Genomic DNA, 25,679 nt, shown 5'->3' on the forward strand with positions numbered 1-25,679 from the left:
TCGCAACTATTACAGGAATGATAAAAAAATTGACTTCCGAACAGAAAAGTTTGTATAAATGGAAAGTTACATGTTCTGTAGACATAATCATGAAAGTGTTTTTGAGAAAGTTATTCTCATTGAAGTGACATTATTTATAAATGATGACCTTTTCAGTGGCACCCAAGGCTGTGAACAATTAAGTTACAGTTTAATTTATATTTAAAGTGAAAGATTTATTCTTAAAATCCTAGCATGAAAAACATAACCCTTAAGATATTCACTTAGTATGTAAACCTCATAGGAAACCTAAATAATCACCCCAATTTGGGGCACTTCTCTTGGAAAATATTTTTAATCATAACTATTATAGCTACATATGTGTGTGTATATATATATTACTTATTGGCACATATGTATATGATTACATCATATATATTTTCTCATACATTTATCTGGGTGATAATAAAAATGACTTAACAAAGGTGATGTAGTACTTATAACTAGCACATCTAGTAAATCTCCATTTGCAGGCCCTTCTAAAGACTAATTATTACTAAAAATAAGAAATTAAGTATCAATTTTGGACCATGAGTTAGGCTCCATAACACTTGCTTTTATGTTCAAAGCTTGAACTTTGATAACTACATCTAACTTCTTCTATTTGCAGTCTGAAAATCTGGTGTGGTTATATTACTTCTGTTCTTCAATATGAGAACAGTATTACCCTCTGTGCTGATGTGATCCATAAACTGATTCGAATAGAAACTGCCTTCGATATAATAAGAAAGCTTGTTGGAGAAGGAGAAGCAACAAAAGAGACTCAAGAGTTAGTTGATAAGGAATTAGTTGGATCAATTGTTTTTACCACGTAAGTTGACTTTGGAAACCTATCCAATCACTTTGATAACTTTTTTCTATAAGGGATGATCCTGTAATTTTCTAAGCAATAAACATCGAGGTTTAGGAGTGGAAAGAGTATGAAAATGGCAAGAATCATTGGACACTTTTTCTCATTTGGTGTATGTGTGTGTGTGTGTGTATATATGTGTGTGTATATATAATGTGTACATATACATCTACATATCTACATATATAAATAAATTCGGGAGAGGAATGTGTGTCAGTTGTAGACTTTGCTATTTGTGAAGTTCCTAATGTTAATTTAGTCACTTGCTGTGATCTCTCACAGTTTAGTTTGCTCCTTCTGAATAGTAATAGTTTACTCCTTCTGAATTTCTTCTTTCCCTTCTCTTTGCATTTAGCTGCTTTAAAAGTCAGTACTTAATTATATAATCCTTTTAACAAATTTCCATTTGAAGGAAGTTTTTATTTTTAATCTCCTTTCACCAGAAACTTTAAGTTGATAGAGAATAGATTTAAAGTTACTTGCCAAAATAATTGTAAGTGTAAAGTTGGAGGACTCATACCTAGTTTCAAAACTTCTACAAAGCTGCAATAATAAAGACAGCATGGTACTTGTATAAGAGTAGACATATAGATTTTGAAGAGAACTGAGAATATAGAAGTTTACCCTCACATTTATAGTCAGTTGATTTTCAACAAGGGTGTTGAGACTATTTGGGGAAAGAATAGTCTTTTCAACAAATATTACTGTATCAACTGGATATCCATCTGCACTTCACATATACAAAATTAACTAGAACTAAATGTTAGAGCTAAAAGTATAAAACTCTTAGAATATATAGGATTAAATCTTCTAGACTTTGGATAAGGCAAACAAATCTTATTAGATAAGACACCCAAAGCACAAATGATGATAAAAGAAAAATATAGATATATTGTACCTCCCATCTCATAAATAACTTGTAAGTTTTCTTTATGTATATGGATACAACTTAGTAATGGAAAGGTAACCCAAGTTTAAAAAAAATCAGCAAATGATCTGAATAGACATTTTTCCAAAGAAAATATACAAATGCCCAGTGATGTCTTGAAAAGATGTTCAACATCATAAGCCATTAAGGAAATGCAGATTAAAACTACAGTGAGATAAATACCACTTCATACCCACTGGAATGGCTAAAACTAGAAAGGAAGGTATCAATAGGTGTTGACAAGGAAGTAGAAAATTTGAAACCATCCCTTATGCACCGCTGCTGTAAAAAAAATGGCCTCTTTGAGAAATAGTCTGGTGTTTCCTCAATATGCTAAATATAGTATTACTGCATGACCCAGCAATTCTTACCCTGCTGTATTCCCAAGAAAAATGAAAATGTCCACCAAAATAGTCTCATGAATGTCCATAACATCATTATTCATCATAGCTCAAGAGTGCAAACAACCCAAATTTTCATCAGCTAGAGAATGGATGAACAAAAATGTAGTCTATCATAAAATGGAATATTATCTGGCACTAAAAAGGAATTAAGTACCAATACATGCTGCAGCTTCAAACTTGAACGTTGAAAATATTATGGTAAGTGAAAGAAGCCAGTCAGGAAATATCAGTATTGTATTTTATCCAATTTATGTTAAATGTGATGAGTAAGCAAGTATATAGGGTCAAAAAGTAATTTAGAGGTTGCCTAAGGAGTTGGTTGGAAATGGGGAGTGACCGTTCATGTTTGTGATGTTTCTTCTTTGGGTGACAAAATGTTCTAAAATTGATTGTGTTAATGGTTACACAACTCTGTGAATGTACTGAAAACTTACGTGGTTGAATAGTTACGTGAATAAATCTTAAAACAAATATATCCTGCAATTACTTGCATCATGTAAAACCCAGGCAATCAAAAAACCAGAAATAATACATGTTGTGATTTAATTTATAGTTACAACAACAAAACCTACAGGGTGGATGCTGTTAATTGGAAGGAGCATCCTACATCTAAATTTACAACATCAAGGGGCACGCTAATTAGCTATCAAGAATACTGCAAACAGGTTTGAAATTTTATTTCTTTCAATATATTTAAATCTTATATTTTTTCATATTACATAGCTGTGTTTCTCTGAAGTCATGTGCATATTTGTATATTCTCCCTTCTGGGTATTATAGCTTAACGTATCTATGTAGATCTTTTTTTGTGCATTAAAAGTGCCTTGTATATGAGGTAATGTCACATAATTGGAATGGGTTCCATATGGCCACTCCTGTCAGTCTTAAAAATGGGTATGGTAGTTTTAAACATGTAGATGGTTACTAGGTAAAAAATAAAATATGTTACAGGTTCAGATAAGAAAAAACCTTTTATATAAATTTCAATCTATGGAGCTTAGATCAAAAAGAATGACCAATTACCACCTGAAATGTCAATTATATGCTAAATGTCATAATTCATATATCTCTTGATATTACTCATTTCTTCATGAAAACTCCAATTAAACTTAGGAGACTAAAACACACCAGTTACAGAGGCTGGTTTTCTAGCTTTGGCAGCCAAAAGAGAAAGAAGCAAAGGGATTGCAACTGTTTGATGCAAATAGAAAGAACTTGTAAATGGATCATTTGAAAAAGAACAGCTTGCATTTTTCATATTGGAACCTGAAGCATAGTTACTCAGAACCACTGAAAACACAACCCTCTGACATCTCTTAAGGAAATGGTTCTATTTAACATTTTCCTCATTTAACCTCCACAGTTAATACTTGTTCATTCAATCTGAAAAACATTTAGTGAGTATCACATATCTTGAATACACATTGGAAAGGCAATTGAATTCTCTGCTTTCTAGGAACTTTTATTCTCCTGACAGACAGAGTGTGGGTAAACAAGAAGAAAACTATTCTGAAAGTTATAAGGGATGTGCAGATATGCAGATAATTAAAGTGGGGGGGGTGTATTATGGAGAATGCATGGTGGCTAATTAGACTGGGTGGTCATGGAAAATTTCTGAGATGCTGTTATGTAAATGCCAAAAAGGCGTGAGCTGTATGCAGATAAGAAGAGAATAGTGCAAAGGTACATTTTTAGACCTAAATGTTAGAGCTAAAAGTATAAAACTCTAGATAGATGCAGATCACAGTATGTTCTTTAGAGAAGAAACAGGCCAGTTTATCTTCTAGGAAAGATGATTGGATTTTATTGTTGAATGGTCATATGTAAATGATTGAAGTGATATATTTTATTCTAAATATGATTTTGTATAATGTGCAGAGCATGAGCTGTATGGAGATAAAATGGAGATTAAAATGGAGATGGGGATACCAGTAAAGAGACTGTTCAGTTGGCTTGGGTAAATGATAGTGGCCTGGATTGGGGTAGATGGTGAAGAATGGACAGGATTTGTTGACAATTCATATGTAGTAATGTGATGGAAAGAGGAGTCTGCAACATAACTCTTTAAGGAAGTAGGTGAATGTTGGCATCATTTACCAGAGTGGGAGTCTGTGGGAGGTGCTGGCTTGGGAACTGCATGGGAATGAGATATATTACCATGATGTGTTGCAAAACTGGAGTGTGCAATGGTGCTGGACATAGTGGCCTCAAAGGAGAGGGCACGTCCTCCTTGTTGTCACCCCATTTCTGCTCCTGGATATGAATGAGAAAAGTCATGCTGAACCCTGAGGAGGGCAGCATCCTGAGGAGGAGGTATGCTAAGATCAAAGGGGCATCCAGAAGCTCTGCACACCATAGCTGCTAGCAGCCCCACCTTCATTAATGGTGAGTAGACTTATCAGAAACCCACACTAATGGGTTTTTAAAGTAGTCATGGTCCCTAACTCATACTCTAGTCAATTGTGATATAAGTGCATTTCGAAGGGTTAAGCAGAGCTGTGCGTAGAGAGAAAAGATCTGAAAGGCTATATGTCTGGATATACACTGAAATTGAGACTCTTTTTAGGATTGGTAGAGTTATGTGTAACATTTTCTTGTTGTAACTTATCCATGATTCTACACATACATGTATAATATACACAAGCTCCCACCTTGAGAATGCTCTGGGACAGAGGATTGGAGGTGAATCCCAACTGTCTTTCAGATGACTATAGACCAGTTGAAAAATTTAAAAAAAAAAAAAAACTGTAACAATGTCACCTGAAGTGACAATAGTAGCTAAGCTCAGGGTGAAAAGAGCTATGACCACTGAGCTGTCTTCTTTCCAAATTGGGGTCTCCTTGAGAAGTTTCCTGATGGTTTGAAAACAGGTGAAACTAGAATTCATGTAGCTTAACTGTCATTGATGAGGACCTTGCTAATAAATAGCAGAGAAGCCTCTGTGAAGAGTAAAGGCAGCCCCGTGGTATGAGAATGGCAGCATTCTGTATGTGCTTTGACAATACCTCTCTCTGCTGGAAGCAGAGAGTAAGATCTTGGGGGACAGAGGCAGGAAAACTGTTGGGAAGAGATTTGGAATCACAACTGTAAAAAGTAGCCATGTATTTTGTTTCATGTGCAGGAATCCTCTTGAAAATTTTTTTATTGTGTTTAAGGAAATTTTAAGGCAATATTGTGGTGAGAAATAGACACTCTAAGGGTCCTTCTCTCATCTACATATATGAGTTAGGGTAGCCCAATGACTCCAATATGTTGTGCAGGTGTCCTACTCCCCTTGCCCAGGAATATTTATAAGAGAGATGTGAATCCCTGGCACATCAAAATTAAGAGAATATTTAATGCATTCTTAAGCTTAAGGAAACAGTATCACCTGCATACCTATGGGCTCCTTTGTGATCCTAAAATATACTTAATACATATTTACATAATGTTACTATGGTTTTGCTGATAAATCATGCCAGCGTTTTTTCTTTTGTTGAGCAGAAATACAATACAGAGATCACTGACGTGTCTCAGCCACTTTTGATCAGCAAAGGAAAATGGAAAAAAAGCCTACAGGGGATAGCCCATCAACCTATACAGTTGATTCCTCAGTTGTGCAAATTGACAGGTACTGTGGATCTATGCAGTTTCTAGAGAAGACAACCCCTCTTAAAAGGGATGGGTGTTGAATACCCCAAAACAGATGACTGGAGCAAGAAGATGTGGTCTGTACACACAATGGAATACTATTCAGCAATCAAAAGATGAATTTGTGCCATTTGCAACAAGATGAATGGAACTGAAAGGGATAATGCTCAGTGAAATAAGTCAGAAGGGAAAAAAATTGGGTGGTTTTACTTATAGGAGGAATATACGGAAACTGAAAAAAGGGTAAAAATAAAAACCCACAAAACTTGCAGGCAAACTATAGTTATGAGGCACACGGCAGGGGAGTGGGAGGGAGAAGGGTCAAAACAGGAGGGAAAAGCACAAGGGACTATAGTGACAGTTCATGGGAATGTGGTGTTGGGAGATTTGGTGGGAGTACACCTGAAAGGAGAAATCAAATATTATATAAAAATGAACAATGTAGGGCCACCCCAGTGGCGCAGCAGTTGAGCCCTGGGTTGCGAAGCTGCCTGCAGTCTCTGCAACACCAGTTTGATCCCCAGCCACCGGGCGAGGGTCCCACATGGTGCTCAGACCTCTCCTGCAGCACCCACTGCTCCCCTCAGCAGTGTACTTCGTCAGTCTGCCTGCTCTGCTCTCCGCTCTGACTGGTGAATTCTCTCACCCTCCCACGCTTCTGACTGTACCCAGTGCTTGAATAAATAAATAAATAAATGAATCTTTGAAAAAAAAAATGAACAATGTAAGAAAAAAGTTTAATCAATAAAAAAAGGGCCAGGTATAATGCTGCATTGCAGGCTTTTCACAGTACTCCACAGACCAGGCCTGTGGCCTCTTGGTTTTTCCTCTCCCAGAGGTGACAAGGAGGTCTTCTCTAATATAAACCTATTCTTGCTTGTTCAGCTTTATTTTTTTATTTCCTTTAAAGGTCTATCAGATAAAATTCGTAAAAACAACATTTTGATGAGAGAATTAGCTGAAAAGATGAGGTTGGATCCAGAAGAAAGACGGTGTGAATTACAACATTTCATCAATAAAATACTTAAGTAAGTGCTACTTTTTGGACTGTGTGCACGCACTGAAGCTGAGGCCTATGTAGGTCCCTTGGTATCTCAGAACTTTCAATGGAGAAATGACTGTGAAGAAAACACCGTGTTGAGGGATAACTCTATTTTTTCCTCTATTGCAGTATTAGAGGAGGCCTCCAGGGGGGGAATGAAGTAAAGAGGTTCTGAGTACCTGCACAAGCAGGAGAAAAAGGACAAGACTATTTCCACAGTTTAAGGGAGTTTATCTGAGAACAAGCAAAAGGGAACCTCAGATTAGAGGAAAATGTCCATGTTTTGCAAATGGATGATTGTTTTGCTTATTTTGTTTGGTTTGATTGTTGGGAAATACTTTAACTTTTAGACATGAGATTACGCAAACGGAGTTTCAGCGCTGGAATTTGAATTTTGATACCAACTTTTTGTCCCTCTCAGGAAGAGTTTTGAAAGAAGTAACGATTTCCCAAGGAAGTGTAAAAGTAAGACAGTTTCAAAATTGTCATGTTGTGTTCTGGTCAAATGACGAATAACACAAAAAGGAACTAAAGCATGCATCTCGGTAACCTCTGTTCTCAGAGTGCCTGTTCTTTCTGCATGAGAGAATAAGTAAGCACTCAAAAAGAACACATTAGGGCCTCCCTGATGGCGCAGCAGTTGAGCGCTGGGTTGCAAAGCTGCCCACGGCCTCTGCGGCGCCAGTTCGATCCCCAGCTGCTCCCCGGCCACTAGAGGAGGGTCCCACATGGCGTGCAGACCTCTCCTGCCACCCGCTGCTCCCCTCAGCAGTGTGCTTCATCAGTCTGCCTTTTCTGCTCCCCCCTCTGGCTCTGGTGAGTTCTCTCACCCTCCCGCGCTTCTGACTGTACCCAGTGCATGTATAAACAAAACAAACAAACAAATAAAATAAAAACATGCCTCTATAAAATTAAAAAAAAGAACACATTAATTGCTTAGCATATAGTAAATGCCCCACGTGCCATTATCTATTAGTATTGTGGTTATTTTATCAGGGCAAATCCTAAGAGTCAAAAAACCTAGAATCAGAATAATCCAGAGTGACCCACGATAGAATTCCGGTGTTACTAGCCTATAGCTGAAGGAAAAAAGACCTAATTCAATCATGACTACAGTTTAAAATTGTACTATTTCAATAGGAAGTAGTTTTTCAGTGGGAAGGATCTTAGGTAATTTTACAATGATGCTGTACACCATGTCTTGGAATTCTCCTCCAGTTCGTGCCCCATCCACAACATGCAGAGTGGTCCAGAGATGTTAGAGCTACACATTTAATTAATGCAAAGTCACTGGATAATTGGTTACTGCTCTATACTAAGAGAAGTCGTGATGCCGCCCTATCCTTGGAGAGGAATCTATATAAAGTGACACCCACCATGAATATAACTATGAGGCGCCCAACCATGTGAGTAGAAATTGTTTCTGATTTAAAAAATCAGTTGTTAGCAAACTGAAATTGGGATAACTGAAAATATTAAATTCTAGGAACCAGTCACCTTACCAAACTGAAAGTTTGTAAACAAAAAAGTAAAATCGGGCCTCCCTGGTGGCGCAAGAGGTTGAGCACTGCGCTATGGGGCAGTCCACAGCCTCTGCAGCACGAGTTTGATCCCCAGCCGGCTGGGGAGCAGCCCACACGGTGCAGCAGACCTCTCCTGTCTTGCCTGCTGTTCCCCTCAGCAGTGTATTTCAGTCTATCTGCCTATTCTGTTCCCCACTCTGTCTCTGGTGAATCCTCTTATCACCCACATCTCTGGCCTGTACCCCAGCTCTTGTATGCATAAATAAATAAATCTTTTTTAAAAAAAGTAAAATCTACTCTAGTCAACAAATATTAACAGGTTTCTGTGCTTTATGCTTTGTGGCTATTGGGATAGATGGAGACAAAGACTTGAGAATAAGCAATATGATGTTTATGGACATAGGGTGGGGGGTTGGTGCTAAAGACTTGTTCCCAGTCATGTTCCCCAAATTAAACTTATTTTGTTTAAAAGAGAGCTTTCAACTCCAATGTCTTTTAATTGAAATGGTCTAGTATGATATTTTATCTTGTCTTGGTATCATGTTTCATTAGCTGATAAAATATCTGTTATATATTTTACTATTCATTACTTTTTGAATATAGATGATCAATTATTTTCTAGGTTTGAAGTGAATGATTCAGTTGATTCTTATGTTAGCACCATAGAAAAAAATGCTGAAAGAACACAGATGGTAAGTGTCTGCTTTATGAACAGACCCTAAGTGATTGTCTGAAACTGCATTTGTAAAAATGTTAGCATTTAGAATGTTGTCGTTGGTTTCTGAAACTAGCCAACAAATAGAAGTTTACGTCTATAAGATAGCTAATGCAGACTTTTGGTTTTTAGCTACTAACTGTCACATGTTGTGCTAATTCTTTTGGTTTGAGGAGTTGGAATTATAAAAAGTCTCGTAAGCTAAAATACTCTACACATGTAGATTCTGGTAATCATGCCATTCACCATCTTCCTCCCCAGTTGTCACCTACCATGTTTATGACCATCTGTGAGCTGTCTCTTCTAGCATGTGTTTGTACCTTTGCTTTGTATTGTTCTTGGGATTTTCCCTTTCTTTTCTCCCACTCTATGGCTTAGATCATTATTATTATGTGGTGTTTTAATTACTGAAGCAGTGTCTCTTTTCTTCCTTCTTGATTCCTTCCCCCTAATTCATCTTGGAGTCTTTCTTTTTTAAAAGGGATCTTTGGTTTCTTGATCACGAAACATAAAGGCCAGATTTTCTTTCTTTCTTTTAGTTTCCCTAAGGAACTTTTTAGGCTGTTCTGAAGGATACCTTGAATAGCTTAGCTCTTCTCAGGAATCTTCTCAGGAAGAGACACGTCCATGATATTCCAGAAGCTGAAATATTAGTAAACAATGTTAGCTAACCACTCTCAGAAAACACAGATCCATAGACAAATAGAGTCTATGTGATTTAAAACTCAAATTTAAAAGTTTGAGCAACTAACCTACTAAAGCATACATATATAAATCTCTCTCTCTCTCTCTCTCTCTCTCTCTCTCTCTCTCTCTCTCTGTGTGTGTGTGTGTGTGTGTGTGTGTGGGTGTGTGAAATCTGTGCTTCTTTAAAATAAGTCTGGGGGTTTGATTTGTCTTTGTATTTAACTGGTCATGATGGGGTTGGAGAATTCCCAGGAAAACAATGAAGGATTGGTATCCTATAGACCATAAACTAACCATAGTACTTTACAGCTAGAAATCATTAAATCATACACATTCAAGAACCAAATAATTATTTCTAGTAACAATATGTGAAAGAGAATAACACCAATAGAAATTTAAAACAGACAACCTCTTAGAACTGGGAGATCACATAAGTCCTATATACCAAACAAAACCTACATGAAAAGAAACAGCATCCCAGGACCCACAACGCCTGATGAAGGCATTGGGAATAAAGTCTGAATTTTAATTTACTGAGAACACAGTAAATTGAAATAAAGAAGAATGGAACAAACAAAAAAAGCAGAAACTAAACAGAAAACATCCAACAAACCTAAAGCTGACATAATAAAATCTAATGTTGAGAGTGAAGATAAGAAGGTAAGTCTCAGCACCAGCAGGGGCAGATATCAGCAGTGTAGATTCACTGGAGATTAAAGATATTAGAACACCATGGTCTAGGGTGTACCAGTAAATTTGGATAAATTTTAGATAAATGATTAAATGGTCGATGTGTGGTGAATTATGGGGAAAATGTTTCTATGTTGGTTAAGCATTTGGTAAAATCTGCACCTCTCCATGTCAAAGAGAAACTCAGCCTAGAATGAGACACTTTGCTTAGGTGGCTGATAAAAGATGTCTTCCCAAAACATCTTCTAAAAATAGTATGGATCATTTTTCCATGAGAGTCAGGATCAAACCAAGTAGTACCTTTTCTAAGTGCTCAGTGCCCTACTGGATATCCTGGTGAATATTTCAAAACATGTTCTGCTTCTTTTAAAGCAGGCAGATTCCAGAACTCTCAAGCTTGTTTGTTCAGTGGTAAAATGGGGATAATTGTATTTATCTCAGTAGGTTGAAAGAATGAACCAAGGCAAATAATCGCACACATAACAATCATCCCACACATAACAATCATCCCATAAATGGTGACTATCCTGACAGCATAGTTTAGTCTCTGTTTTAACCCATCCTTAACTTCATGATAAACTCCTGGAATTTAAATAAACCAGAGCAAAGGATTTTTCAAGTTTTAGCAGCTGATGCATATTGCTCAATAAGCTGTTTTGCAGTCTGGTTCTTCCAAGTTCTCTCATCATTGTTTAATGTGAATCTAGACCGTACTTTGTCAGTAATACCTAAATAGCTTCCTCAACATGGTGTGCATTTCTCTATCACTATTACTGCATCTTGGTGAATTTCATGTTTACTTTCTTTCAAGGTTGTTTGTGTGCTGTCCAGTGACAAGAAAGAAGTGTATGATGGCATAAAAAAATACCTGTGTGTCAGCTGCCCAATTCCAAGCCAGTGTGTGGTGGCACGGACCTTAGAAAGACCCCAAGTGGAAAAGACCATTGCTACAAAAATTGCCCAGCAGATGAACTGCAAGATGGGGGGAGCCCTCTGGAAAGTGGACACTGGAGTACGTTGGGTTTGGTTGCCTCCCCTTTATTTTGTATGTGTTTAGTGGAATGTGAGATCCTATTTAGCTGTTTTTTTAAAGTTTGATTATTAATTTTTGCTTGTATTCTTCCCTAACTCAATTTACTATCTATTTTAAAATTTAAGGTGAAGAACGCAATGTTCATTGGTATTGATTGTTTCCATGATATTGTCAATCGACGGAAGTCAATTGCAGCATTTGTGGCAAGTTGCAATGAAGACTTAACACAGTGAGTAAACTTTGGTGGTTATTGTTTGGTCAGTCGCTATCTATAAGCCAGATAGGAGAAGTGGACCTAACGAATGTTGGTTGACAAGCTCCATATTAACAAGTTGTCCATATTAACAATGTGCTTTCCTGATCTTCTGGCAAAGTTATTCTCCCAGGACATTTTATGTGAAGTTTCTACATCATTTTCTATTGCTGCCTTAAAAAGTACTACAAATATGGCAGCTGAAAACAATACCCAGTGCCCATGCACTGTCCTGTGGGTCAGGCATCTGTCTCTGCATGGTTCTTGGAGTCTGACAAGACAGAGAAGAAAGTGTCAGAAAGAAAGTGGGCCGTGTTGTCATCTGGAGGCATGAGATCCTCTTCCAAGCACCCATAGTCGTGGCAGAATCCATTTCCTTCCGGCTGTAGGACAGAGGTCCCCGTTTTCTCGCTGTCAGTGATGGGTCAGTCTCCACTCCTAGACTTTCATCTACAGTCCTTCTGGCACTCCCCACTCCCACACCCCAGGGCACACTGAGTTTTTGTTCTGCTTACAAGATCTCCAACTCCCTCTTCTGCCATTAGCCATAGAAAACTCCCTGCTTTTCTTTTTTTTCCTTTTTTTTTTTTTAATTTTTAGAAGCTAGAGAAAACCCCCTACTTTTTAAAGGGACTCATGAAGTAGATAAGCCCCATTTGGAAAACCTCATTATCAAAGTGAGCTGTGCCATGTAACATATTCCCTGGAGCAATATCTCACCTTATTGCCAGGGGAAGGGATTAGGACAGGTAGAATTCTGCCCACCATGGGCTCATTTAGTGAGTCTTTCCACAGGGATCACAAGCACATGGGGGAACAATTAGGCTGTACATGGATGAAGACAGGACATGGGAACATTACCAGTGGCCTAGAAGGATAGACCTTCTCATACATTTATGTCTAATAAGCCTGTAAAAGGAGGCACATTTCTCTGTCTCATGCTGCTCCTTTTTTCCTGGGCTCCTTTCATTTTCTGAGCTTAAATAAAAACCACCTTCAAGAGGTTTGTACACTCTTGAGTTTGTCATTCCTTGTGTATTACCACACATCTGACCAACACAAGTCAGCCGGATATTTAGTGATGTGTGTGGCCCACAAAGTATAATTCCAATGTAATCTTAAGGAAGACCCATCTTTATTTCACAAATGACATTTTTTTCCCCGGCTGTACTCTGTGTCAATAGAGTTACATTGTCTTGCTCTGGTTTTTGTTGTTGTTGTTGTTGTTTGTTTGTTTTAGATTTAGAAACTAATGTTGTAAGCATAGGGAAGAATTAAGCTTTCATTTATTTAGTAGATTTTTTGAGTGCTTGCTCTGTTCAAATGCAGAGAGGGCAACAGTGAAAATTAGAGCCAAAGTGCCTATCCCACGTAGTGTACATTCTTTTTTTTTAATCCTTTTTTTAAAGATTTATTTATTTATTTATACAAGCACTGGGTACAGTCAGAAACATGGGAAGGCGAGAGAATTCACCAGAGCCAGAGTGGGGAACAGAGCAGGCAGACGGACGAAGTACACTGCTGAGGGAGCAGCGGGCGCGACAGGAGAGGTCTGCGCATCATTTGGGACCCTCCCAGGAGGCCGGAGATTGAACCGCGCTGCAGAGGCTGTGGGCAGCTTCACAGCCCAGCGCTCAACCGCTGAGCCACCAGGGGAGGCCCTGTAGTGTACATTCTGGTGAAAAGGCAGACAAGTACAGCACATCATGCCAGGTTGTCCTAATACTCTGAAGTAAACTGAAATGCACTAAGGAGATGGAAACTTGACACAAAGGTCATTTTTATGTGATATGTTGAGACACAGTCAGAGTAGCTATTACTCTTCCAGAGCAAATTGCTTCCTCAAAGCACATTATGATGAATGGGCCACTGTTTAAGACATCAGTCCACAAGGAAGATCCCCAGGAATACCAAGTTTTCATTTTGTGGCTTCCTCCATTAGGTGAAAGGATATCACTCATTTTACCCTGAAAGCACATGACTTCCAGTAATGTCGGTGCATGTTTCTACTCTATAGTTCCGTATACTCAAAATTGTAGAAAATGTTGTAAGTTATCAGAAAAGACCGATACTTTGATCTCTGCAGGGAAATGAAAATTAAGTGGATCCTCAGCTAGAGTGATTTTTTTTGAGGTAATAGATTAGTTTTAAATTAAAATTAAGATACCTCAAGAGTCCTCTTTTCCAGACTGATGATTAATTTTACTCCAAACAGGTGGTTCTCCCAATGTGTTCTCCAGGAAACAGGGCAGGAACTTGTGAGTGGACTGAGAGCTTGCTTGCAAGGTCAGTACCCTGGGGAGACTGGAGAACCTGACCCTCTATACCAGTAGTTCTCCAAGAGTGGAGATGTTGATCCCCAGGGGACCCTTGGCAATGACTGAAGACACTTCTGTTTGTGGGTGGGGACCAGGGATGCTGCTAAACATCCTGTGCTTACCCTGCACAGGACAGCAACCTCCTCCTCATCACCACAAAATACTCTCTGGCTCAATATTTCAATAGTGTTGAAAATTCTTGGACTAGGCTGAAGACTGAAGCAATAAAACTCTTGAATGCTAAGGTGTTGAAAAATGAACCTAGATTTCATTGAAAATGGCATTGGTCTGTTATCCCAAATTACCTCTTATTTTAATGTTTCCTTTCAGCTGCCTTGAGACTCTGGTATAAACATAATGCATCTCTGCCACATGGTGTTATTGTGTATCGGGATGGAGTGGGAGATGGTCAGCTTCAAGCATTGATTGACCATGAAATACCACAGTTTGAGTCTGCCTTAGAGGAGATTTTCAAGTCACTACCGTAGGTATATAAAATGTAAAGTGTAAATTGTGTAAGCTCTACATTTCAGTCTCTGAGACATATCCGCATCAATTTTGACATGGGAATGATAAGAGCCAGATCTTGGTACAGAGGGCCTCTGTGTGTGGGTGGGGGAGAAAATAAGCACTTCCCCCTGGGACTCTGTGCTCCACCTTCCATGTCAGAGAAAAAGGCAGAACTGGAACATGCAGTGGCAGTTTGCTTATCCCCACAGAACCCTTTTGAATCCTTTTTTTCTAATATCCCTTCAAGACTTGATATTGGAGGGCCTGCTCATCTCAGAAATACATTAAATCCTATAAGCTATGAATGGTTTGCACTTATTCAACATTTTTATCCTGGAGTATTGTAGGTACCAGGACTGGGAAGCCCTCAGGCGTCATCTGTTTGTAGAGAAGCCTAGTGTCCAGCATAGAGAGAAGAGCCCCTGACCTTGTGAGGAAGAGAGGCTTCCCCTAGTACATAGGCAGATGAGTAGAAACCTCCTCCTTGAGCCAGGCACATGATGCTAAAACAGTAAAATTGGGATGTGCAGAGAGCTGCCACCTGCAGCCTTTTTAGTGTATCCCCCATAGGTGATGTTTCAGCTGAATGCTGCTGAGAAGGACTGAGTAGAAACATAGTGACACTGATCATAATTTTTTTAAGTTTCGCACTAACTTTTATTGTGGTGAAGAAACGAATAAATACCAGATTTTTTATTGAGACTCGAGGAAGATTTGGAAATCCACCTCCAGGAACAGTGATTGATGTAGAGTTGACACATAGGGAATGGTAAGCCATCTTTCTGTTTAAAAATTTCCTTTATTTAAACAGTAACAGGAATTTTTAAGATTTGCATGAGTTGAAGAGCTGATCTAAAGGTTAATAATTATGTGACTGATAAGTTGGGTTATAGATTTTTCTGTTTTCAATCACTTTCTCATAAAATTAGAAAAAAATATATCAGTCTAAGATTCTTCAGCTGTTAGGAAGTATGGCTGAACTTCTGGCACACTTTAGACTTGTCAATTATGAAAACTTTGCAAACTACAATTGGATACAAAATAGGACATTTATATCAGCAGATAGGGAGAAATGAAGTCAAATTACAGGGAGGCAGAGAAAGATTAATGAAAACAAATGACAGGCATGACAAACATCAAGAACATTAAGATACACATAAAAATAAATCCAGTATTTATAATAAGTTATAAACCCTTGCAGTTCTACCAGGTAGGAAGCTTGACTGTATTCTGGTGATTCTTAGGGAGAGGCAGGAATTGTCCACCCCTGGATCTCTGAATCCAGTTACTTATGAACAGATCAGATGTGCCCATTTTATGTTTCTTCCTCTAGGCATTAGTACATAAGCTTTATTATTATTATTATATTTTACATTTTTATTTTATATATTTTTACATCATTTTTTCACAATGTATGCATTTTCATCTTGGTTATATTCCCCATACAATCTCACCCCCCTTGTTTTGACCCTAATCCCTCCTCTACTCTGGCCCCCATAGTGTGTCTCTGGTTTATAGTTGCTTGTTGATTTTGATTAGTACATGTGCTTTTAAGTCTCCATCCTAGGAGTGTTTACCTGGGTCAATGATTTCACTGTCCTTTGTAGAATTGCTTTATGAAACGACTGCTTAATAGCCAGCCTTCTTAAGTACGAAGAAAATTTTCTAGGAGATGGGTTTCTATAATGTCACTTCAGATAATAGGCTTTGCTGTGTTCTTTTTCTTCTTAAATAAGTGATACTCTCCTATTCTGTAATTCCAGGTATGACTTTTTTATCATAAGTCAGCATGTGAAAGATGGTACTGTCACCCCCACTCATTACAATATCATCTACGACACATTTGAGTTCAGCCCAGATAAAATACAGTGTCTAACTTACAAACTATGCCACATGTATTATAATATGTCAGTAAGTATCTTTTGATACTGGGTTTTTTTCAGATGTATAAAATTGTTCAAGATTGAATCTATACTTTTTGAATCTTTGAATTACTATCTGCGAATTTAAATTTATGGAAAATGGATACAAACTTAAATTTGTGTGTGTGGTGGTGGGGGTGTTTCTTATTTCTCCTCAAGGGTATCATCAGAGTTCCTGCTCCTTGCCACTATGCCCACAAACTGGCTTACCTTGTGGGTCAGAGCATTCACCAAGAGCCACATCTTTCCCTGACAGACCGTCTATTTTACCTTTGACCGACAGAAAAAAAGCCTGATGGGATGTTGAAAACCACAATTTGTAAATTTTTTATTCCTTTTGAAGCTGTACATCTAATTTTCCTAGATGCATAATTTTAAACACTAATTATTCTTGATTGGACTTGGAGAAGATTTACAGTGACGATTGCTATTTTCCATAGTCCCACTAATGGGAGACTTCTATTCTCCAGACTGGAGAACTGAGTGTGGGGCTTTTGTTTTGCAGTTGACCTTTCAAATTATTATGACCATTTTATCACTAAAAATGCCTTAACACTTTACACTCAAAGCCATACTACTGTATTTTTTGGGGGGCAAATGTTGAACATTAGTCAGATGAAGAGAGACTACATCTGTGAACAAGTAAATTCCTTGGAAAATTATATTTATTTTTGAAACATTTATTTTGTTTTCAGGGATAGCAAATATTAAAAATAGCAATTTTTATTTTGAATGAAAAAAAAACTATGTGTGAAATATGCTTGTTCTCTGCTAAGGTAGGAATTTGAGTGTATTTTTGGTGGAACTGTAATGAGAGCTATGTGATTAAAAAGTTGGTGGCTTAGGAACATTAAAATGTTTTGTCACTCTTTCCACAAAGAAGGGAAATTAAGAACTCTATTAACATTTCTGTTTAATTCATTCTCTTGACAAATCCAAGAGTGTCATAATCAGAAGTGTCTTGAGTAAGGTGTTAAAGACAGCTATTATGTTTTTCCTGAAAATGAGACATATTTTTCTCCTCTCCACTTAAAGCTTTCTTTCAATGTACTTAAGAAATAATATGTAAAGCCTTTCCATCCTCTTATACTCAATAGAATGGTATGGAAGTGGGGAGAATAAGATTAACCTTAAACATACCCTTTCTTATTTTTTAAGACAATATAATTATCTTGATTATAAGTTAATCAATTTACATTTGTAATTTGAACTGTCTTATAAGATGCAAAAAGTCATCAAAATAATGATACATAACCAATAATGATAAATGTAGAAGATGGTTCTATAATTAACAACAAGTTAAGGCAGCGTGTTCTTTTGTGGAGCTAGAATTTGATTTATGATAATACATTTGTAAGAGATATATAAAAACTTGGAAGGAACAAATTCAAAGTAGTTATCAAAGACTTTCCTGGATGTGTCCTATAAATACAAACATCATTTATTCATAACACTTCTAGTTCTGTAGATTTAAAATGTGATTCAATAAAGGCATTCATGTTAAACTCATTGAATTGTTTCATTTAAAAATCTATGTTGGCCTTAGTCTTCTTACTCCACTGATTAGGGAAAAAATGTTCTTTTTCCTAAGATAAATGACCATATGTTATGACTAGGGGACTAGGGCACTTGATTTTTCTTAGACTGCTAGGTGACAAACCAACTGCTGATATCATACTAACTGGTGAAAAACTGAAGGCTTTTCCTCTAAGATCAGATAACAAGAAAAGGATGCCCATTAGTTTTTTGTTTTTTTTTGACACTTGGAAAGTATTTTATTGTGTTTCAGGTATTAGATGAGATCAAGTTTATTGATTGGTAAAAACCAAGATGGTTGAGTAAAAAGCAAACATTATAAAACAATGTGTACAGCATGCTCTTTAATTGTTAAAAATATAATATCACATCTCTGATACTTAAAGACCCCACAAAGGGACTTACTCCCTCATTTGCCATGTACCTGGCTCCTACCACCTGTCAGCCACGTTCAACTCCATTAGAAACAAATAGCAGTTATCACACTTCCTAAGACATAACACCTTGGGAAACAATTAACTAAAACAGGGTTGTTGTTTTTTTAAAATCTTTGTCCTTTTAAGATTTATTTATCTATTTATACAAGCACTGGGCACAGCCAGAAGCATGGGAGGGTGAGGGAATTCACCAGAGCCAGAGCGGAGAACAGAACATTATTATCACTGTTGTTCAGCATAGTATTGGAAGTCCTACCTAGAGCAGTGAGACAAGAGAAAGATATAAAAGGAATCCAAATTAGAAAAGTAAAAATACCACTACTTACAGATCACATAATAAACATAGGTAATCCTAAAGACTCCACTAAACTCTTTAAACAATAAATCAGTAAAGTCACAAACTACAAAATCAATATATAAAAGTCTCTGCATCCCTCTATGCAAACAAACTAAGAAATAAAACAATCCCATTTATAACCAAAAGAATTAAGTTCCTAAGAATTAACAAAGGTAATTATGCTCTTGGAGTAATAAAATCAACATTTTTAGGAATATAGGGGAACCAAATAAGACATCAGTGTAAAAAAACAGTAACAGTAAAAACCACAACAAAGCAAAAACACAATTATAAACCAGAGACATCCTGCAGGGAAGGAGGAGGGAAAGAGGTGAGAGGGAGGGAGTGAGGAGCACAGGGGACTGTGGTGATGGTGCATGGGTGCCTTGGGGAAGGAAATTCTAGGGGGACTCAATCTGAGGGGGTGGAGGGAAGCAAATATTGTCTAAAAAATGTAAAAAAATGATAAATGTTAAAAAAAAGAATTAACATTGTTAAAATGACCATGTTACCCAAAGTGATATATAGATTCAATGCAATCCCTAACAAAATTACAATAGTTTTCTTCAAGGAAATAGATCAAACATTACTGGAATTTGTATGGAATCATAAAAAGATATAGAATAGCCTAGGCAATTCTGACCAAAAAAAAAAAAAGAAAAAAAGAAAAAGAAAGAAGGAGGTATGAATCACCCAGACTTCAAACAATATTGCAAAGCAATAGTAATCAAAACAGTATGGTATTGGACTAAAAATAGATACACTGACGAGAACCCAGAAACAAACCCACATATGAACAGTTAATCTACAACAAAGAAGCTAAAAAGATACAATGAAAAAAGGAAAGTCTCTTCAATAAACTGTTGGGGAAACATTGAACAGTATTTGAGTACAAAGGCAAGGGAAACAAACACAAAAATAACCAAATGAGACTACATCAAATTAAAAATTCAAGAGAAACACCAAACACAAAAATTAATTCAAAATGTCTCAAGTACTTGCATGTAAGACCTGAAACTATAAAATGCATAGAAGAAAACAGAGGCAAAATACTCTACATTGCTTCAGGAATGTTTTTGGGGACTTGAGTACAAAGGCAAGAGAAACAAAAGTAAAAACTAAATGTGACTACATCACATTAAAAAGCACTCGTGGTGAAAGGCACAGATTAAAACACAGACATTCTATGGCCTCCCTGGGGGTGCAAGGGGTTAAGCACAGCACTATGAAGCTATCCTCAGCCTCTTCAACATGAGTTCGATTCCCAGCTGGCCAGGGAGCAACCCACATGGTGCAGCAGACCTCTCCTGTCTTTTTTGCTGCTCCCCTTAGCAGTGTATTTCAGTCAGTCTGCCTGTTCTGCTCCCCACTCTGTCTCTGGTGAATCCACTCACTGCTCCCCCCACACACCTCTGGCCTGTACCCCAGTTCTTATATGCATGAATAAATAAATCTTTAAAAAAAAAAGATTCTATTGAATGGAAGAAAGTATTTGCACATCATACATCCAACAAGGGGCCAATATCCTAGATCTACAATGGAGTTATACAACTCAACAAGAAAACAACAAAAAATAAAAAAATAGGCAAAAGAGCTAAACAGACCAAAGGAAAGAAAAACAGAAGAGCTAATTGAAAATTAAACTCAGTGATCTAATGATAGGTTATGGGTTTACAGGATTATAGTGCTCTGGTGGTGGGTGCAATGGGGGGACATACATGTGAAAGGTGTGAGCCCATTCTTTTTTGGGGGGAGTGGTCTTGACCACTGGCTGTGATGCCAGTTTACGCAGGCAGGAGAGGCCATGCACACTGTTCTAGACCCAGGAATGTCTGGTGCATCTGTGGTCTTCTGGTTTCCAGGCACCGGCTGGAACAGAGCTATTTTTCCTAATGAATCTGCTTGGCATGAGTTGCTCAGGGGGCTTGAATTCTTTGATGCCACCTTCCATTTTCTGTTTAAGAGCACTGCGGCACATGATTGAAAGGCAGCTTCTATCTACCCTCCCTTCTCTTGGTCTTTCATTTTTTAGCAAAATGAACCGGTATAGCATTAAATAAGATGAAGCCGCAGTGCCAACGGGAATATACCTAATATCTGGAGCAGTGAGTGTGGGGTCCAAATAATAGGCTTTTAGCTCAATGTTCCAATACATTTACTGTCAATATTGGCATTATAACCTTATCACCAATGCTAGTGTTAGACCACATTGCAAAATGGCAAATGTAACCTGAAAATTAAAGTCAAAGGCATATTACTAAAGTTCCGTTTAGTCCTTAGTCTTAGTCCTTCTGTTCAGTCCTTAGTCTACTCCATCATCATCTTGTATGACCAGAATGCCTGCCAGAGAGAGACCTCTAAGTCTTGCAGGTTTCCATTTAATATTTCCAAAAGTAAGAGTAATCGCAGTTACATATGGCTTCAACTTTTTAGTATCTGGCATAATTGAGCAAAGAGCTTTTGGAAAGAATATTGGATCCCCCTAATTGCACAACCCATGCATTCATGCCTTTACCCTCAGGTATTATCTTGCCTTTCCATTTATACAGAAATAATGGACTCTACCAATCATTAGGTGATAGAGGGTACATTCATCATTAACCCCACTTTCACTGGGTGGAATGAAAGCACAGTCCACTCAATCAGGCCCTTAGGAAGTCTGCTTTCCTAATGCCAGCTCTTGTCTCTTGCATTTTATTTGCAAGTGATAGTTAAAGGACCTGAGTTTGGTATCAACTTCACACAAAGTCTGAGTAAACAAACCTTTACCTTAATCCCATCCACTCTTGCACTTCAATGACTTAGTGATGTAATTGTAGGCTCCATTAGGGTCTCACCTAAAGATTGTGGGTACTACACAGTTCCTGGGTTTCCCTTGTCAAGGTATATGACAAACTTCTCTCTTCTGCTCCCCAACTATTCCACCCACTGCTGGATACAAGGTTTTGAGTCTCCAGTGGGGCGATGAGCCAAGATGCACTGGCCCTCCCAACAACCTTTTTTTTTTTTTTTTTTTTTTGGGTGCTATCAAACTATCACCAGCCACTGCAGCACAAATTTGACCCCTGGCCAGCTCACCCACTGTTCCCCTCAGCAGTGTCTTTCAGTAGATTTGCCTGTTCTGCTCCCCACACTGTCTCTGGTGAATCCTCTCAGCTTCCCCCACCCCCACTGCACTCTGACTTAAACTCTAGCTCTTGTATGCGTAAATAAATCTTTTTTTTTCTTTTATTTTTTTTTATAAATTTTATTGTTATATTCCCCATACAATTGCAGCCCCCCCATTCTGACCCCAATCCCTCCCCTCCCACCCCCGCCCCCCTAAAAGTGTCTCTGGTTCAAAGTTTTTAGTTGATTTTGATTTTCACTTTCTTAGAGTTATTCATTTTCCTGGTCCCTTATTTAAGTTTTCTAGATTCCTGCTATGAGTGAGACCATCCGGTATTTTTCTTTTTCTTTTTGGCTTATTTCGCTGAGCATGATCCCTTCCAGCGCCATCCATGTTGCTGCCAATTGCATGTGTTTATCTTTTTTGAATGCTGAGTAATATTCCATGGTATATATGTACCACATCTTCTTGATCCAGTCATCTATTTTTGGGCATTTGGGTTGTTTCCAAAGCTTAGCTATTGTAAACAGTGCTGCTATAAACATAGGGGTGAGGGGTTCTTTGGAATTGATGTTTCTGTGTCCTTTGGGTAAATACCTAGGAGTGGAATTGCTGGATCATATGGAAGCTCTATGTTTAGTAGGTCCAGAAATCTCCACACAGCTTTCCACAGTGGTTGGACCAGTTTGCACTCCCACCAACAGTGCAGAAGAGTTCCTTTTTCTCCACACCCTCACCAACATTTGTTGTTGCTAGTTTTTTTAATATGTGCCATTCTCACTGGTGTGAGATGGTATCTCATGGTAGTTTTGATTTGCATTTCCCTGATGACAAGTGATGTTGAACATTTTTTCATATGCCTGTTGGCCATTTGCATTTCCTCTTCAGAGAAGTTTCTTTTTAGCTCTTCTGCCCATTTTTTGACTGGATTATTTTCTTTGTTGTTGTTGAGTCTCATCAGCTCTGCAGATTTTTGTGATCAGTCCTTTATCATTAGTGTTGGGTGCAAAAATGTTCTCCCAGTTGGTGGGGTTTCTCTTTGTTTTTGTTATTGTCTCTTTTGCTGTGCAAAAGCTCTTTAATTTGATGTAGTCCCAGCTGTTTATCTTTGCCTTCACTATCACTGCTTTGGGTGATGTGTCTGTAAAGATGTCTTTGATGTGCAAATCACGTAGTGTTTTGCCTATATTTCCTTCTATATATTTTATGGTTTCAGGTCTTATGTCTAGTTCTTTAATCCATTTTGAGTTGATTTTTGTGTATGGTGTGAGGTAGTGGTCAAGTTTCATTCTTTTGCATGTAGCGACCCAGTTTTCCCAGCACCATTTATTGAACAAACTTTCTTTGCTCCAATGCATATTCTTTGCTCCTTTGTCAAAGATTAGTTGACCATAAATCTGTGGGTTTATTTCTGGATTTTCTATTTGATTCCATTGGTCTGTATGTCTGTTCTTGTTCCAGTACCATGCAGTTTTGATGATTATGGCTTTGTAGTATACTTTGAAGTCTGGGAGTGTGATGCCTCCATTCCCTTCTTTTTTTTTCAGGAGAGCTTTGGCTATTCGGGGTTTTTTGTGATTCCATATGAATTTCATCAATAATTGTTCTATTTCTTTGAAGAATGACATTGAAATTTTGATTGGAATAGCATTGAATCTGTATATTGCTTTTGGAAGGATGGCCATTTTAATAATGTTTATTCTTCCAATCCAAGAGCAGGGGATGTCTCTCCATTTCTTTGTGTCTTCTTCTATTTCTTTTAACAGTGTTTTATAGTTTTCTTTGTATAGGTCCTTTACCTCTTTTGTTGGATTTATTCCCAAATATTTGATTTTTTTTGTTTCAATAACAAAAGGGATGGTTTTTTTGATTTCTTCTTCTTCAGATTTATTGTTTGTGTATAGGAAGGCTACTGACTTTTGCGTGTTGATTTTGTATCCTGCCACTTTACTGAACTGATTGATGAGTTGAATTAGCTTTTCTGTGGAGTTTTTGGGGTTCTCTATGTATAATATCAGATCGTCTGCAAATAGTGATAGTTTGACTTCTTCTTTTCCTATTTGGATTCCTTGGATGTCTTTCTCTTGTCTTATTGCCCTGGCTAGGACTTCCAGTATTATATTGAAAAGCAGTGGTGAGAGTGGACATCCTTGTCTTGTTCCAGATCTTAATGGAATTGCTTTCAGCTTTTCACCATTGAGAATGATACTGGCTGTTGGCTTGTCATAGATGGCCTTTATGATGTTGAGGTATGTTCCTTGTATCCCAAGAATTTCAAGGGCTTTTATCATGAATGGGTGTTGCACTTTGTCAAAAGCTTTCTCAGCATCTATTGATATTATCAGATGGTTTTTATATTTCTTTTTGTTGATGTGTTGGATAACGTTGATTGATTTTCGGATGTTAAACCATCCTTGTGTCCCTGGAATGAATCCTACTTGGTCGTGGTGAATTATCTTATGGATACATTGTTGGATTCTGATAGCTAAAATTTTATTGAGGATTTTTGCATCAGTGTTCATTAAGGAGATTGGCCTGTAGTTTTCCTTTTTTGTGTTGTCCTTGTTCGGTTTTGGTATTAGTGTAATGTTGGCTTCATAAAACGTGTTTGGTATTGTCCCTTCCTTCTCAATTTTTTGGAAGAGTTTGTGAAGGATAGGCACTAATTCGTCTCTGAATGTTTGGTAGAATTCATTTGTAAATCCATCAGGTCCTGGGCTTTTGTTTTTGGGGAGGTTTTTGATTACCATTTCAATTTCGCTAATTGTAATTGGTCTGTTTAGGTGTTCTATTTCTTCTTTATCTAGCTTTGGGTGATTGTAGAGTTGTAGGAATTTGTCCATCTCCTCTAGATTGTTAAACTTGTTTCCATATAACTGTTCATAGTAGTTACTGATTATTCTTTTGATTTCTGCTGTGTTCGTTGTGATTTCTCCTCTTTCATTGATGATCCTGTTTATTTGTGCTTTCTCCCTTTTTTCCTTTGTGAGCCTGGCTAGGGGTTTGTCTATTTTATTGATTTTTTCAAAGAACCAGCTCTTGGTTTCATTGATCTTTTGGATTGTTTTTTTAGTTTCAATTTCATTTATTTCTGCTTTGGTTTTTATTATTTTTCTTCTTCTACTGGTTTTGGGGTTTTTTGTTGTTCTTTTTCTAGATCTTTGAGCTTCGAGATTAGGTTGTTTCTTTGCGTTCTTTCTTGTTTCTTGATGTGAGCTTCTATTGCTATATATTTTCCTCTTATTACTGCTTTTGCTGCATCCCATACATTTAGGATATTGGTGTCCTCCTTGTCGTTCAATTCAAAAAATTTTTTAATTTCTTCTTTGATCTCCTCATTAGTCCAATGGTCTTCCAGTAGTGTGGTTTTTAATCTCCATGAGGTAGGAAAGTTCCTTGCCTTCTTTTTATGGTTTATTTCTAGTTTGATGCCTTCATGGTCAGAAAAGATGGTTGATATGATTTCAATCTTGGTGTATCTGTTGATGTTTGTCTTGTGCCCCAGTATGTGATCGATCCTGGAGAATGATCCATGTGCGCTTGAGAAAAATGTGTACTCCGTTTTTTTGGGGTTTAGTGTTCTATAGATGTCTGTTAAGCCCAATTGCTCTAGGTCCTTATTTAGAGCTTTGGTTTCTTTACTTATTTTTTGTCTTGTTGATCTATCCATTGTTGATAGTGGTGTGTTGAAGTCTCCCACTACGTATGTGTTTTCT

General features: G+C 37.6%; 1 protein-coding gene across 1 annotated transcript in view; it reads left to right on the top strand.

The window, feature by feature from the left end:
* The window catches only part of PIWIL3 (piwi like RNA-mediated gene silencing 3), a gene marked incomplete at both ends in the record, with an annotated part of 36,034 nt that extends 19,214 nt beyond the window's left edge, over positions 1-16,820 (top strand). The window contains 8 exons of the mRNA XM_084253225.1: positions 650-773; positions 11,320-11,520; positions 11,667-11,770; positions 14,010-14,080; positions 14,443-14,596; positions 15,266-15,391; positions 16,386-16,533; positions 16,704-16,820. Of these exons, the coding sequence (XP_084109351.1) occupies positions 650-773; positions 11,320-11,520; positions 11,667-11,770; positions 14,010-14,080; positions 14,443-14,596; positions 15,266-15,391; positions 16,386-16,533; positions 16,704-16,820 (1,045 nt within the window). The remainder of the gene's footprint in view (positions 1-649; positions 774-11,319; positions 11,521-11,666; positions 11,771-14,009; positions 14,081-14,442; positions 14,597-15,265; positions 15,392-16,385; positions 16,534-16,703) is intronic.
* Positions 16,821-25,679: the final 8,859 nt, after the last annotated feature.

This window comes from Talpa europaea, assembly GCF_964194135.1.
Source record: "Talpa europaea genome assembly, chromosome: 14".
NCBI lineage: Eukaryota > Metazoa > Chordata > Mammalia > Eulipotyphla > Talpidae > Talpa > Talpa europaea.